The 17,471-nt window shown below is 45.0% G+C and overlaps 1 protein-coding gene across 1 annotated transcript; it reads left to right on the plus strand.

The window, feature by feature from the left end:
- Window positions 1-1,646: 1,646 nt before the first annotated feature.
- Window positions 1,647-2,591, plus strand: TMEM158 (transmembrane protein 158). Its single transcript, XM_086615044.1, has one exon. It carries the CDS (start codon window positions 1,647-1,649, stop codon window positions 2,589-2,591), a length of 945 nt encoding a protein of 314 aa, XP_086471170.1.
- Window positions 2,592-17,471: the final 14,880 nt, after the last annotated feature.

Raw genomic sequence — 17,471 nt, forward strand, 5'->3', positions numbered from 1 at the left:
GCAAATCTAAAATTTACTCCCTACCCTTGTTCACTACCCTCACTCATCTGAAAGGACTCCAGAGTGGTATTACAGTAACTCATTCTCCAAGTGAAAATGCGTCTGTGTGTCACTTTGACGTGGGACTGTCTGACATGGGACTAATGCCAACCTCAAAGGAGTGCCTGACGGAGTTCAGTTCTATCATTTATATAAATTGTCCCATATGTACTTGGGAAAGCCTAGCTTTTGTATTTGCGTCTCCCTTTTGTGTCTGTATTTGTCAAAAAAAAAAAGGCTGCAAAGGCAAAGAAAAGTCCCAGTTCTGGATGCTTGCCAGGAAAATGTAACTCTATCCCACTCTGCCCAAGGTAAAGGCTATGAAATGTTCATCATTTGTCATCCAGTTCTGTCCCTCCCCGAGGCTCCAAGTGTCAAACTGCAACACAGCAAGCCTCAGCCTGTGTCAAGAGTAATACCATAGTCAGCACAGGGTCATGAAACAAGCTGGAGTATCTAGCTTGATTATAAGCTATCATGCTTATAAAGCAGCCTTTAGAAAAACCCAGCCAAGTCTCACAGCTACCACACTTGGGAGCTTTCCCCTCCTTGTAACAACCTTTCAGGTTTAAATCTTTGCTACAGGGACCGTCTGTGCCCGTCTGTGAGATGCTCAGCCCAGCCAGGCTGTGGTCGCCCAGCCGCGGGAGCAGCTCCTGGGGCTGAGCCTGGGCTTGCAGAGCACCGCTGGAAGAGCCCAGCCATTGCACCCTACCTGACAGTTTAAACTCCTTTCCTCCCCGTCTCCCTCGTCCCTTTCCCTTCCTATAAAGTCGACATGAAAGTGCGCGCACTCGGTTCCCGGACGCACTTCCACCTGCGCCCCCGACCCCAGCCCCAGGCGCCGGCGGGCGGGCACTGCCCGCACCCAGCCCCTTTCCCTTGCCCCTGTCCCCCGAGGAGGGAAGGAGGGAGGGAGGGAGGGAGGCGACTGCCACGGCGGCTCCCGCGGCGGGAAGGGAGGGACCCAGCGGACCCAGGGCAGCGGGCGCTGCCCGCCGCGGCACCGCCCGCCTGTGGCACCCGCCGCTCCCTTCCCCAGGCGGCGCGGAACCTCTCGCCCCTGCCGCAGCAACCGGCGGCGGAGCTGAGGGGTCTCAGATCTCCCCCGCGGAGGAGGAGCCGGGGGGCAGCCGGCGCGCTGGCAGCGGGCGGCACGGGAGAGCGGTCCCCGCCTAAGGGGAAAGAGGCCGCCTCTGCCTGCGGATGCCCCAGGGGAGGGAAGCGCTGCCTGTCCGGGGAGGGCAGCTGCCCCGCCGCGGGACGCGGGAGCCCGGCGGGAGCCCGGCTGGCACGTCGGGGCGCGGCAGCGGGGCCGGCCGGGCGCACGGCTCCTCCCGCCGGGACGCTGCCGGGCCGGGCCGGGGGCGGAGGAGGCGGGGAAGCGGGGAGCCGCTGCCGTCACCGAGGCTCCCGGCTCGCTCGCCTCGCCGCCGCGGCAGCCCCAGCCCCGCTCCCACCCCCTCGCCTGCCCCCACCCTCCTTCCTTTTCTTTCGCTCTCTCGGCGAGAGCAGTGTGCCTCCCTTCCCAGATGGCAGCCGGCAGCGCCATGCAGCCTCCCGTTCCTCCTCCTCCTCTCCCTCCTCTCCGGCTCTAAGTCAATGCCATGCTGCCGCTGCTCCTCCCGGCACTGCTGGCCGCCTGCCTGCCGCCCTGCCAGGGCTGGAGCCCCTCGGCGGCTGCCAGCGGGCAGGAGGAGCCGGAGCAAGAGCTCTTCTTGCCCCCCGTCAACTCCTCCTCCCGCTCCTTGGCCAGTTTCGAGATGGACCTCGACGGGGCAGCAAGCAAGGAGGAAGGCAGCACCACCAGCCCGGGCACGCCGGCTGCCCCTAGCCAAGAGCCTTTCCCTTCCGCTCCCACCTCCTCCGGGCAGCAGCAGCAGCAGCAACAGCAACAGCAGCGTCCCCAGCCGCAGCCCGCCGAGGACCCGCACTGCAATATCAGCGTGCAGCGCCAGATGCTGAGCTCGCTGCTGGTGCGCTGGAGCCGCCCGCTGGGCATCCAGTGCGACCTCCTGCTCTTCTCCACCAACAGCCACGGGCGGGCCTTCTTCTCCGCCGCCTTCCACCGCGTGGGGCCGCCGCTGCTCATCGAGCACCTGGGGCTGGCGGCCGGCGGCGCCCAGCAGGACTTGCGCCTCTGCGTGGGCTGCAGCTGGGTGCGGGGCCGGAGGGTCGGGCGCCTGCGGGGCGCCGCGCCCCAGGCCGCTGCTGCTGCTGCCGCCGCCTCCTCCTCCTCCTCCTCCTCGCTCTCCTATCCGCCGGCGGCGGAGCCCAGCCAGTACTGGCTGCAAGGGGAGCCGCTGAATTTCTGCTGCCTGGATTTCAGCCTGGAGGAGCTGAAGGGTGAGCCGGGCTGGCGGATGAACCGTAAGCCCATCGAGTCTACCTTGGTGGCTTGTTTCATGACTCTGGTCATCATCGTGTGGAGCGTGGCCGCCCTCATCTGGCCGGTGCCCATCATCGCCGGCTTCTTGCCCAACGGCATGGAGCAGCGCCGCAGCACCGCCGCCGCCGCCACCACCACCACCACCGCCGCCGCCGCCAAGTAGCCTCTCCCGGTGATTCCCCCTCCCTTCTCTTCGTCGTGTGGTGTGGAGGGACGCGGGGCGGCCGCCCCCCGCCGGGCCGCGCTCTGCCGTGTTTTTCTTGTTCGAAGCGTCCCGCAGGTGCCCGCCGCGGTGCCCGGCCCGCTCCGAGAGGAGCGGCCCCGTCGCCGCCAGAGACGACCAAATCCTCTGTGCTCGTTTTGTATCTTTAATACCCGTTTTAAACGAACCTTTTAGTAAAAAAGAAGGAAAAAAGAAAAAGCCCCCGGAAAACCAACACGGGAAATAAAAGACCCTCCCATTCTACCGCGTTTGTTGTAGTCGGAGTAGCTTTTTTTGTATATGAAATACAGTTCGAGCGGGTTTTTTCTTTATTTACAGAAAGGGAAGTCTCTTTTTGGCAGGATCGAGAACTGAAGCGGTATATATATATATATATATAGTTATTGCTGCAGCTGAACTTTAATGAACCTTTTTCACTGTATTTCCTAGTTGAGATAGTGTGTACTCATTATTGTAGCTCTGCGTTATTTGGCTTTTAATACAGAGGTTTTCTTTCTGAGCCACCGTAGCCTTTTGTCGGTCTGTTTTCACCAGGGTGGAACAGAGGGTTCATCCGATTTCCCCATCTGCAAACCAGCCACAAAGCTCCTCTTTCCCCATGAGATGATGTTACCAGGGTTGGTGGTGGAAAAAGGGGAATCCCAAACCCTTTCAGAATGGTGTTTGCCTTATCCGTACAGTCCGTTTAGGTCTCTATACCTACATCAGGGTGGGGTGGGATGGGGAACATACCTTTGCCAGAAATCTTATAAAGCAATTTACTTAGCACAGCTCCACAGACGATGACTTTCTCCACGGTTTGCGGTTGGGCAGTTTCGGTCCTGGGAAGATGAATCCCACTCTTTGAGATGTGTTAAAAGCAGCATGGGGGCACGTCTCTGACTTCCACAAAGTGCATTCCTCAAAAACAACTCAGATGTAGTACATTTCTTGAAGGCATGGTAATATCGTACCTCTTTTTCATCTACCAGTCCCCAGGGTTGCTCACAGAAAGCCTGTGGGGTGGAGAGAAGGCAGGAGCTGGTGGTCCAGAGTGAGATTACAGCTGCCTCTGTGCAAGCATTCAAAGACAAAAGATTTGCAAGATTTCTTCTTTCTTGTTCAAGCAGACAGTTGCATAGCCTGAAATATCATTTGTTGTATACTTCCAACTGTTTAGGCTTATAAAAAGTTGTTTTATTTGCCTGAGACATGGTTAGTCCAGCTGAAGTTTCTAAAACCAAAATATGAACTAAGTGAGAAAGATTTGCGATAGGAATTCTCATTCCTTTGTCAACATCAATGTATTTAATTTGTTAGGAACTCATAAACTCACTCGGGGCTAATGTGGTGTATTTGTAATGTTTTCTTAATTATGGTTTGGTGGAAATGACTGGATGAAAAGTCTGGAGGGATTAAATTCTTAGGATTCCTATTTTTTTAATTGAGAACAAAATAAAATAAATGCATGCTCTATGTATATGCTATCTGGAAAAAAATGCAGAGAGAAAAAGATTGACAAACAGCAGAAATAAATCAAGATTTTAAAATGTTCCATGTTACTGGGCTACCTCTACACCCACTGTTTCTCCTATTGATCTTAATGGGCACATCACTTGAGTAAACATTGCAGCAGTGTTGTGTTCGGAAAGTAGAGGATCCAGTCACTGTGAGAAATGTTCATTTGATTTGTTGATCTGAAGGACACCTTCCCCCATATGCTTAATTTACAGAGCCTTGCTTTTATTTTCTTGATGTGAAAAACATAGTGTGGTTTCCACCTTTTGCAAATTCTTTTGTGCAGAGATATGCAACACGCTAGAGATCAGCTTTTTGCTTATAATGCCCTGTGTGACGGAGAAGCCTCTTCATACTGAAAGGCAAAGCTGGCAGGAGAACACAAAGGTAATAACACCCTTGTGGAAGAGAAATGCTTTATATACAGAATAAACCTCAGAAGAGTTGCCATGCAAGGAAAGAATTTCTTCTCGTAAGTGAAGATACATTTAGGCAGAGAGTTTCTTTTTTTGCATGAGATACATGCAAGCAGAGAGTTAACAACTTTTGTTGGAAGTTTTGCTGGCTTTGTAGTGTACGGTGCATAGTACTCCCTGTGATCCAGGGAGCCTGTGCTTGAACTCAAGGTTGGAATCTTTTTTTGCTTATCCTAGTTTCAACGGTGACGTGCTATTGGTTTTGGGTTTTTTTTGATTGCATCAACGTGAGCAAGATAATGGCATTACTATCTGAAACAGGCAGCTTCAGTTGTTTTTTTGTTTGCAGTTCTTACAGACACTTACCAAGAACAGTAAAGCTGGTACAGAATGGTTTTGGGGTTGTCTTCTAACTTCTACCAATGTCAGCTTGAATACAAACCTTGTGAACAGATTGCCATACTCAGAATATTTTGTTGCTTCACTTAAAAAGCGTGATAGAAAAGAGGGATTTGCTTATAGTTCTTCTATAAATACACTTGGAAGTGGAGCTGCTATTAAAAATCTGCTAAAATGTGAAACGTTTAAAAAACAGGCATGGCTTTAAAAAAAACCCAAAACAAACCCCAAAAGGCAAATCTTGTCCAGAATACAAAAACCCACAACATTTTCAGGGAGTACTGATCTCAGATACAAAATGCAAAGAGCATTTCCCAGCTAGGTAAGGTGTTTCCTTAGACCACAGTAACCATCAAGGTAAGCATGTTCCCTTTGTAGAGAGAAGATGGTCCATGTTTCCATGCCTTGAAGAGTACTTTGAGGCACTGTGGCGGGCACAAAGCTTACTCAATGTGGAGGCTTTAGCCTGGACCTGGCTCCCTGAACCTTTGGGTTTTGATGAGGTGGCAGTAGGATTTCTCCTGTAAAGAACAGAGTTGCAAACTTTGGTGTACGCAGCTATTCTGGATGGCTTAACAGCTTTCACAGGGTGTCGGTATGGAAACGCATTATGCAGACCATGAGCTTTCTTCAGTCACTGTTAAATCTAACACCAATAACCCTGCTCCCATAGCTGTGGCTGCTACTATGACTCTAAGTAGCTGATAATTTTGAGTAACAGAAGGCACATACAACTTTTACCCGCACCCATGGGAATTTAATCTGAATTAAACCCAGAAGAGTCAAGCCCAGAGCAATATAAAATGATACATCTCCACACCAGCTAGTTTCACATTTCAATTTGAGACACCAAAATGTGTATTTATTTTCTTTTTCACTGGCAATGGATTTTTATTGTCTCTTTACTGGGGATGATTCTAGGCCATTTTTATTCATTTGGATTTATTTTTAAAACCAGTTGGTAGCAGGGTCAGCCCAGGAGTGGGATTAGTCACCATATATAATCCTGCATGTACTCAGAGAGGGCATATATATGCATACATATACATACATCTATACATGAGGACTTACTGTGTACAACAGAAAGTCAAAACAAAAGGGAGAGAAAGGATGATGAGAAACAAATAGTATTGAACAAGTAATACTGGTTTTTGTTCACTAACTATTTGTTGGATCATGTTTCCTAGTAGGTTATCCTGACTTTATTTATGTACATATGTGTTTGTTGGAAAGCAAGGGATACCTAGAAACAGAGATAATTTCTTGAATTCCTTTTTATGTAATCCAATTATATTATAGATTTTTTTCATCCCAGGAACCAGGAACTCTCTCCAGAGAGAGATTTAGCATTAGAAGGTACTAGGCTAGTATGCCGGTGTTGGACTAGTAAATTTTTTGCTGTATATTCAGACCTCAGAATTGAATCTCTCTCTCCCTTGCGTATGTGCTTAGTTATGTTTTATAGATATATTAGAACAAGTATGCAGATGAATATGTAGTTTTAGCATGAACACAGTTTTGCTGTTACTTAGTGCCACATTGATTCCCATAATAAAAATATAAAAATGTAGTACAGTATAATAATAATTTTATAGTATGTAAGCATACTGTTGTTCAATAGGTTATCAGTAATCAAGAGCAGTTTTGTGTATCGGGGGGTACGTGGGTATTTGGGGCAAAATTGCCATACTTGGATAAACATGAGATTTGTTACTTATTCAGGGCTTAGTTCACCAGTGCATTTGATGATTAATACGACTGTAATAGCAGTACTATTTGTGCAGTCAATGTTACTCTATATGAGTAAGGGTTAGTGTACCAGGCCCTAAAAAAAACGAATTAAAAGCCTTACTTAGCTGAGTAACCTCCGCTTGCTGAATAAAAGTGTCTCCAGGGCTGATACTACGTGGTCTCAGGGGCTGAGCAAGAGCCCAGTGAAATTAAAAAGTTAATTGAAGTTTTATATGACTAAAAATCAAAGAATCTATTTTAAAGATACATATCTAGATATAAGAGTAGATATTGTGTTCTTGTTCCTCTCTGGTTCTTATACACATACTTTATAAATCCAAAGCCAGGATTTTCTCTAGTGTGAAACACTGGTTTCCATTTTCCTCCTGAAAAGTAGAACATTTCAATGAATAACAGAAGTGCATATGAGTGTTTTACCTTGCAAAAGTGATTTTGTGGGGAAAAAACCCTTTTTAATGCTATTTTTTGCATGATACATAGTCGTATTCCAAGAATAGTGTTCTCTTCTGTGATTTGGAATTGATCACAGCTTCTGGCAGTTAAGGAACTACATTTCTTGTCCCTCCTTTGTAATAGTTCTGGTTTAAAAAGTTGTTCAAAAGAATTTTAAATTAAAAAAAAAAAAAAGTAGCGTAGTCCATTTGTTTGGTTTGTATTCTACTATGCCAAGAAAGAAAGCAGCCTGGTATAAAATTTGGGATATTAAAGAAGTTTACTGGAAATGTCTGGATAGTGTTTAATTAGATTTGTGGCCATACTAAGTCTCACAATCCAAACATCTTCCAACTTTTATGAAGTTTGGATTCATCACTGGGTGTAGCAGTTTGATCATCTCTGTGACAGAGGAGTCTCTGGATCTGCACGTTGAGAAACCCAGGATTCTAAAACATTCTCTCTTATTCTAGTTTTCTTATTATCTCAACAAGTTAACAATCTCAGAGCAAAACTGGAAGATCCAAATATGCTATGAAACGGTGTGTGTTTCACTGTGTTTGCCTTGTTCTTAGCTTTTGTAGAAAAGCATCTGATTAGTGGGACGTGAATTCAAGATCAGTGCCGTTCTGAGGAAGAGAATTCACTGGGAGTGTGAAGTTAAATTATGTTCCTTGTAAGGTGAGACTTGCTAGAAGCAGTGGGACCTTACCTTGTTGGTGTTATTCTGGGTGTTGCTAAGCAACATGAAGTGGTTAAAATGGAGATACAGAGAAGAGCGTAAAGGAATAAAGGAAAAAAAAAAAGACATAGCAAAAGCATAAAAAAGAGTAAATGTGCCAGCATGTTCTGCAAAGAAGTTGTGAAGTATCAACTGCGAAAAAGACAGCAATTAAGATCATAGAGAAAAAAGAAAGCTGACATAAGATGAATCAGGAACTCGATTCTGTATTTCACATTCAATAAACATTTTCAGTGTTTTGCTTGAATAGTTGATTGCAGTTTTGGCCCCAAATAGCAAAAGTAATGGCAAAAGAGAGTAAGATCCTGCGAAGAAATGGGGGGCTCAAGAAAAAATAGGAGTGGAACCACCATACCATAAATAAAAAGTGTAAATAAATCACTACATATTGCTGGAAACCAAACAACAAAATGGCAAGGTGCTCTCTTGCATATACTATCTACTCTAGTTTAGCTTCAGATGTTCTCTGAGGTTGTAAGGAAAATATGCTAAAAGTTGGTTTTATGGAATGGATATGGTTCTTTCATCATATCTCGCTTTGATCGATGTCAAATATATGTTTCTCATTGCTCAGCACAAGAATGTTCATCAGAACTGTATTAAAGCTTTTCACCTGAACTGAAGTAATGCTGGTGTGACCGTATTGCCCAGGCTGGGCCACTGCTGTTGACAAGACTACGTGCTGATATGCTGTTTATAAACAGCATTCTGATCTATATTGCCAATACTTTCTCACTCATACATTTTAAACTGCGAACTTAATCTTCCTTTTTTTGTCCCTATCTTCGTTGTCCCCAAGCTTCACTCCATTTGTCTTCTGTCATTGAAATGAATAATTCCTAAGATTTGTTCTTTCTTACTTAGTATCTGTCTCTTCCCTTCTTCCTTTCCATACCATGTTTTTATCTTGACATTTTCTGTCTTCAGATTTCTCACCTGTCTTTCCCACAAGTATGTCTTTTTTTATGAAGCTGTCAGAAAGTACCCCAGGAAACTGTGCTATCAGTTTCTTCTGCTTTTCCACTCTGCTTCCCACCCATTTGGACTGTATCTCTCATGCCTTTGGTCTGTGACACCTACAAGACAAAGGTGAACAGGAAACCTTGTGTTGAGGGCAAAACCCAAGTGCAAAGTTGTCTCTCCCACCAGTTCTGTGGTCACAGGACTTCTTCCACGCTTCTACCCTAGACCCTAAGATGTGGCCCTAAGTTATTGTCTCTTCTTCTAGTAAACGAGAAATGGACCCATTTGAAGAGCTTCCTTCCACCTTAATTCCTCAAAGTCCTTTCTCTGAATAACCCTCTACTCATGTACCTGCCCAAAACCTCATCTCATGAATCGTGGGAGCCCTCACGTGCCACCTTTCCCACATATCCTTAACTGCAGTGTCAGGACATGTGTCACACTGCCTTCTGGTCTTAGCTGAAGGTAGGTGTCTCACACCTTGGCAAAGCTCTGCACAGCCAAAGAAGCAGTGATCTCACTTAGGAATGGATCAGCGTTTCAAGTTACACTCAGCTCAGGTATGCAACTACAGGGTCAAAAACATTACTTTTCTATTATACCTTGGATTCTGCAGAAATTGAAGACCTGGATGATGGCACATGGAAAAGTTAAACGGGCAGAGGGGCCCTGGCAGGTTTTCCAAGTGCTGGTCTAGTAGCCTTCTGGCTTCACTAGTAACTGACTGAGAGGCCAGGCCAACTCACTGCAGCCCTGCCTCTATCAGATGACAAATATGTGCAGCTCATGCTGGAGTCTGTGAGTGCTCAAGCTTTCTGAAAACAACATGTCTAGCTGTGGAGGAAATAATATTTACTCTTCTTGTACTGGTAGTGAAAGGATTAACGAGCTAAATCCCGTATGGTGTTTTGAGTGTGTGACACACAATAAAAATGCAAAACACGAACATGATTTTATTTCTTCTCTGTTCTTTTTCTCACTTAAGGGCATGGTTTGAGTTTTGTGTTGTTAAATTAAGGTATTCTGCACAATTTTGTCCACAATTTAGCCAGGCAATAGCTGTAGTCTGGAAACGCTTTTCCCATTGAAGGGTGCTGCTGTGAGCTGATATATTAAAAACAAATCATTACTAAGTGATAAATGATACTGGAAGAGATTCTCATTAATCCAGAAGTATATGAAAGAATCCCCCAAGGTGTAAGAAATACTTTCTAGGAGGTGAATATATGAAAAAATTGGTGTGAAGGTAGCTAGTGGAGATTTAATCATGGGGCTATTTCATTTCTTTTCTTGCACTGCATGTTTCATCACATTTTCTCTGGGGAATGTGAGCTGTGCCTAATTATGCCAGCAATGTAGTCACTCCCAAATGGAAGCTAGAAACTACTTTCTTCAGGCAATACTTACCATGAATTCTTGAGATTTTTTCATTACCTCCATGACATGTAAAGCACTTAACAATGCAGGGTCACATCATTTTCTTAATCCAGAGAAACCCCCTTTTGAGGCATGATGCTTACCTCACAGTGTGTCCAGTGTGGCCTTGCAACACCCCTACTTCCCTTCCCCAAGACAGGGATTTCCCATGGCACCCCAACGCCCACTGTCTAGTTGCAGGATCATTCAGGGGCCAGAGCCATGAAAACACAGGCCTTATGCCTCTGTGCTCTACCCCAGCCATGTATCATCTTTCTCTCTTTCCTGGAAGCACAATTATGGTGGGAATAAATTTACGGCAGGCCCATGCAAGTGGCAGTTTCTCACTAAAATTAATACAGCTTTACTGGTAACAGTTTTTGGAGAGGACCACTGCCAGCAGACCCCTTGTTCCTCTTGCCCTCAGTTGACAGCAGTCTGTGCCAGTGGAGCACTCCATAGCTATGACTTCTTCATATGTCCATGTGGAGCAGCTGAGGGAAACCACATTCACGATTTAGGAAATGAACAAGACTTTAGCCTGAAAGCCATTTTGAGCAGAAAAAAAGATCTTTAGCAGAGCTATTCAGGAGTGTCTGTGCGCTCTGTGAGCCAGGTACTGACGTCTTTAATGTATACTGAGAGTTTTGCAGGCCTTTTTGGTTTGCTTAGTTATTTTTTTTCAGAGTCTGACTAGAAATTGTTGTAGATACTGCCTTGGGAACACCCCTTTCCTATGCATATAAAGTGTCATTCCATAGGCTTTGCTCTAGCTACCCCGGTGTGAGAGTGGATTGCCCATGACAAAACTAATCCTCCAAAATGTCACTCACTTATCTCCAGTTCTGAAATGCAGGCTTGTATCCTCTCCCATGAGACTGCCATTGTAACGCTAACCCATGCTGGGTTAAGACAGAGGAAGACAACTCTTATTTTCCTCCTACATCTGGAATGTTTCATGCCTGTGACAAGTTTGAGTTCCCTGAATTTGGCCGGTGAGATTGATAATGGTGCTGCCCAATGCTAACTGAAGTGCCGTGGGTGGAACGGGTCAGAGAGATTTACTCTCCTCCCACGCACAAAGTACAGAAAGAAAACAACCTTGGCTAATCTGTTTTCCTGCATGTGCAGGGCACAGTGAAGCAGAAATCAGTGACTTTGCCCGTGCAAGAAAAACAAACCCCCTGAAGCACAGATGCTGAGTGATCCAGTTCTTTGAAAACAAAACCAAGAACTGTTTTCTGTGGATGTAACTCCTGCTGATTGCCATGAGAACGGAACAGCCACAGCGCAACAGTGTGATTGGAAGGTCTTTTACCATAGTAACAGGAGTAGGATCACTTTTTGAAAATTTCCCAATTAATTTCATCAAATTTTGTGTGATTCAGCTGATAACTGCAGTATCTTTAGTATCTTCATGGCTATCAAGTCGTCTCTGTTGCTATCTTTCTTCTGTTGCATATAAAAAGATAGTGAGAAACCTATGATGATGAATGTAAAAGTTAATGACGTCTGACTGAAAAACTGCTTGAAATCCCAGTTAAATCCTACTAACAAAAATATTCAGAGAACTCGTAAACTGGAAAACATCAAAGAGTCAATACATTTCTTTAATATATTTGACATATCAAAATCCTTGGTGTTAAGGACTACAGATTGGCTGTAGCAACAGAAAGCTTTCACAGCAAGTTCACAAGCATGTGTTGTCTGCTATTACTTGGCAAATAATAGTTACACTTAGCTACTTCCTAATATCTTCCAATCCCACATTCACAGCAAAACCAATTACTCATGACAATGCGCATAATATGTTTTCAAACTACTACTCTGAGTTCGTCAATAATACAAGCATACTTCATCTATCTGTAAGCCTGTCTTGAATATTAGGGTTTAAAAGGTTCAAAATGTTCTTTCCCTTTGATCGTCTTCATTTTCTTGCCTTTATTTCCTACACCTGCTGTACTGTCTGGTTTTGCTCAGCATGTTTATAGTTGTGTATTTAGGAAGCAATGGAATATGTGAGGAATTCAGCAAAAAACTTGCTACAGGCAATACTGATCTTTCTAGGCGTGGAGTTAGCAGAAGAACAGAGAGTGCTTGAGGTTTCCTTGCACTGCTTGTTGTAAAGTGTGGAGCACGACTTCAGAAAAGAATAAAATCAATGTTCACTGCAATGATTTTAAGAAATTGATCTTTATTAATCAGTTCAAAGCACTGAGAAGTCACAGTCTGGACAAAGCATAAGGACGGTTTATAGTTGGACTTGATCTTAAGGGTCTTTTCCAACCTAGATGATTCTATGATTCCATGAAAGGAGGATGTATCAGCTCCTCTGTTTTTAATTTAAGATTTGGCGGTTGCTAGAATTTAATGAATTTATTAAATAAACATGTTAGGGGTTGTACGTTTCTACATCCCTGTAGGATTTTGAGTTACTTCAGAGAACTGAAACGTAGGGGTTTGAGTGGCTTCAGAGGAAGTATACAAAATATATATACTGAAAGAACAGATTACGTGAAGAGCACTTCTGACGGGAAGTACCGCACAGCAGCGCAGCTTTGCGTAAGTACCACATATTGACTCACCCCACTGCACTGCAGTACATACCAATTAACCATACTACACCAAAATAGCCGAGTCTTCTCTCTGATGGGGAGGAGGGTGAAACCCCTAGGAGCAGGAAGGCCAAGGGCAAGTGTCCATGGATCAAATACCTGGGGCAGATTTGAGAAGCAGCTTTCCTCTTGTGGCTGCGTGATGAGAGGTAGTGCGCCATGCTGGCATGGCTTGATGTGAGCGCTGCTTCAGAAAAAGGCACAAAATCGCCATTTAGGCTGGTCTAAAGAGGCGCTTAGAGCTGCTCTGACTGACTGCAGTTTGCATGTGCTCAGTCATGCTTTCTTGACTTTTGCTGTTTTCCACTCTTGAAGGCAGCTGCCTAGGGAGTGCCTTGGGTGTTCAGCAAATATTAATCACTAAAGCTAAGTTTTCAGATTGTTAGCTACTTGTGGCAGCCTGAATTTTTAAAAATCATTTCAATTGAGTAAGATTTTCTGCAGTTGTTTGCACCTTAAGGTGCTGTGCAAATAGAATCCAAATGACTGAAGGGCATTTTTGTTGACGTTGCCTGTTCCAGTGCTCTGGGCTTCTTGCGTTTTCAAGGTCTCACACTTCCTTCCCTAGGTTATTTTTCCACATTGACGGTTTAACCTCCAGACCCACCACAACTTTGATGCTTTCCTCTTCACTCACTCACATATCAGAATACTCCGTGCATGATGGTTTTGAATAAGAGTATATTCGTGTTGTGTATTTTGTTGCATATCCTGAATTTTCTTTTCTCCGAGCTCCTGTTGGAAGATAAAGGCAAGATAAACCAACTACCACTCTTATTCTCACAGAGGAATCCGTTCCTGACCAATACTGCAACTTAGTTGTGGCTCTAACGCTGCGATGTGAGAGTTGCTTGTGCCCAAAGGTCTGAGTGATTAGCGCTAACATGACTGGTATTTTAATTCAGCAGTGGGTTTGGTTATAGTCTCTGTGCATGGACATTTATGCTTCATGTCATTAATAACCAGAAATTGTGTCTAATAAGGTTATGCTTATGTGTATGTTATATGAAAAATGGCATTTAAAAAACAAGCTATGCCTTGTCTCAAAGGTCAAAGTTGTAACCAGATTACCTTCTGCATATTAAGAAATGCAAAAAAAAATTAATAAAAAAATGTATGAGATGGATAGTAAAAGCATGTGTTTGAATAATAATTGGAGGCAGGATTAGTGAAAACTGGGCCTCTGTGATGAACTACGCAGTGTCTGAATGGTAACATGATTCACGCAGAATTGACCATAACCATGAGAGAGTGTAGGCAGTGTACGACTTTACCACAGACTTTGCGAATACTGGCACGAGCACCCCTTTGTGCAAATTTCAGCAAGCCCATTCTGACATGCTGCAGGCACAAGTCAACACCAAAGGCCATGGCCCAGCAGCATACCCAGCACGTAGCACCATCATGCTTGCTCACAGGAACCCCACTGAGTTTTCAGCTCTTTTGCACACTTCTAGCTTACCACAGTGCAATGTAAGAGTCGTGGTGCCATTGCTGCGATGCTCTGCTGGAGGTCTCCGACTGGCTCTTCACTCCTCTCTCTCCAAAGACTTTTGACCAGCCAAAATGTTGAGGGCTTTCTGAACGCAACTTGTGGGTCCCAGGCAGTTGAGCTACAGTCACTCACCAGCCCCTAGACTGTCCCTGGGGGACTGCCAGGATGCCCTGACTGTGCTTGGTCTGACTCTGGGCTGCTGTTATGCTCCAGATTCTTGCTCCTAGTTGTTGCTTCAGTCTCCCGATTTTGGGTCTGTGTGCTCCTCCTGCCTCTGAACCCCTTAGCTTCGACCTGCTTCTCTGTTCTTAGCTGCTTCACTTCATCTTGCTTCATCTCTGACTGCATCCTTCACTACCGTTTAGTAAGGACTGGCTTCCTGGCTGTACCATGCCCTGGATTTGACTCCTGGGACTCGAGTAAGTTTTTCAGACGGGAGACTTGGAAGATGGAAGGACTTGTTCCTTTAGTGCAGATAGCTTTTCTCAACCTCATCATGACTCGTAATAGTGATTCATTTTGAATGTAAGTAATTCACCAAGTTAAAAGGAGCAAACGAAAAGTGGAGGTAGCCACTGCAACTAAAATGAGTGATTTCTCTTAGGGTAAAGTACATTGGAGAAGAATGGAACCGAATATAACCTGTTCTGTCAGGGAAGACAGAGACTCACAGACACACCTATTCACAAGGCACATCTATGTTTGTTCTACGGAGTTGGGGATTTGCTTCAACAGCAGTGTGATTTATGATGTAATCACACTGTCTAATGATGCTATCAAATACTAGCCTATGCAATGAGCAGAAGTGACTCACTGGCAAGTTAAATAGCAGAAAGGGAATGAAAATGTGCATTTGCCAGCCGTTCCATTAATGCACAGTGCCATAAAGCACCATTAACATCTCAGTACAGGCTAAATAGACTTAACCAAATCACTTTTATTACTTCGGGATGTGCGTGCTTTAGCCTGCAAACCAAACCACAGTGCTGGCCCTTCCCCTGCTAGGAGCAGAACTGTGTCCCACCGTGCTCTTCCGACTGCTTCCCACTCCGCACAGCCGGGCTGCCCATGGCAGCGCCCGGCATGTGGTTGTGCTGCATGCTGTCTGCCTCCCAGACCTCACATACCTATCCGTGATCACCAGTGGCATCTCATTTCCAAGACAGCAAGAACTGTTGTGCCAATAAGCCATTGTCCAGAAAGTATAATCTATTTGCCTTTAAAGACCTGCTTTTTAACTGGTTATAGTGAGTTAGGAAATGATAGATGTTGTGAGTGTGTTACAGTGCTATTAGTCTACCAGGGAAGATGTTAAAAGTGGCTATAAATCATTTGTTATGCAGTCTCCTAGCCTCTAGAACAGTCCACACTAAACATTTATTTCCTTAATGAAATGTCCTTTCTTCTCTGGTTGACTCTTCGTAGTGCAGCAAGAATCAGATCCTCTGCGTGATCAATAAATAGTAAGGAATTGATTCCCTTGTGACTGCTCTGGCCCTAATGCTGCAACCCCAGTGTGCTCAGCATTGTTTCTTCGGATTTACACTTGAGAATATGAGGTCAAGACCTTCTTTTCCTCTGGCAAGTAAGAGAAGGCTCTCCCAAAGGTAAAACAAAGTGCCCCTGGCTGTCCCTAGAGACTGCTAAGAAGCCGGGGAGAAAAATTGGCCCAGCAGACTGGACCTAAGCAGCCTGGGGCTGGCCATGAAATCCAGAGGAGCGGAGACTGGTGGGGATCCTGCAGCCATCCATCCATTATTGTCCCATCACAGGAGCTGGCCGACAAGGAGAAATCCATCCACAGGCTGAAGAAGGAGCAGTGACAGTGTGGAGCTGGTCTGAGGTGCAGACAAACCAAGAGACTCCTCAGGGCTGAGCCATAAATGAGTCTCCACAGCCCGCCAGCATAACCTGCCTGCTGATAGCTGATAAATAAGTCAGCTGTAGAGCACGGTTAATATTTACCTACATGTCTCAGACGGGTGGCACTCTGAAGATTGAAAGTGTTAGCAAAGCGCTAGAGTAAGTCATCATTAAGCCTTGACGCTGGCTTATTCACTCACCTCTAATAGCTTACAGAGGTGCAGAAATACAATTAAACTAGAAGATATCTGTAGCTGCTTGCCTCCTGATAACACCTCATCTTCTCATGTATTGATTTAATGCCTGTGCTGGTGGTGTAACGTATGTTTACTGTGCTTTGCAAGTACCAGTGTGCTGACCCGATTTCTGTGCATTGGCCCTGCCTGTTTTTTTTGTTCCTTTGGTTGGTATTTATTTATTGTATCTGATAAAATACACAGAAGCTTGCCGGAGTCTCAAAGGCAGGGTGGCTTAACCACAGCTCAACGTTCAGAGTTTCTGTAAGTACAATGTGCTGTGGGATTGGACCTTCTGGGCAGTAAAAGTATCCTTCGTTGCACTTCATCAAGAAATCATTAAAACTAACCTTTAGCCCTTTTGAGTTCTGTGGTTTAGAACAGAGATGGGCACAGCACAGTCACTTCCATTTGCTCTGGCTGGAGAGATTTTTTCTTTCCCCATGATACAGCTGTTGCGATTTGCTTTTTTCTTTAAAGACAATAATAATTTACAAATATGCATCCTTATTACTGTTTGCCATTGGCAAGCATCCCTGCATTTTTGTTACAGGTGCTATCAAAGGAAAAGAAACAAGGAGCAGATACATGTGCCTTTGTATGCGTGTGTATGTCAGCTCACTGCAAGGAGGAATATTTTGCTGCTGGCCTTTTGCATGGGTAATATAGGAATAAACAATTACATAAAAAGGAGAAGGAATGTCTGTGGCATAGAACTCAGTATGGTGAAGAGAAGGTATTATTTTGGGAGATGCAATAATTTCATTTATTACCCTCTGACAATCTGAGCTATAATGTTGCTTCTATTATATAACACCTCGTCACTACACACTAATTCTCCACATCTCCAAAATCATGATGCTGCACAGACATCTGTGCCATGCAGTCAGCTCGGACTGCAAGCGAAACCCTTCTTTTGCCAAGGTGGCATTCCCTCTTCCTTTCTGCCCGTCGTCCTCCTGAAAGGATTCATAGGAAGCATGACCCAGAGCCA

The sequence above is a fragment of the Tauraco erythrolophus genome, chromosome 7 (assembly GCF_009769465.1).
Source record: "Tauraco erythrolophus isolate bTauEry1 chromosome 7, bTauEry1.pri, whole genome shotgun sequence".
NCBI lineage: Eukaryota > Metazoa > Chordata > Aves > Musophagiformes > Musophagidae > Tauraco > Tauraco erythrolophus.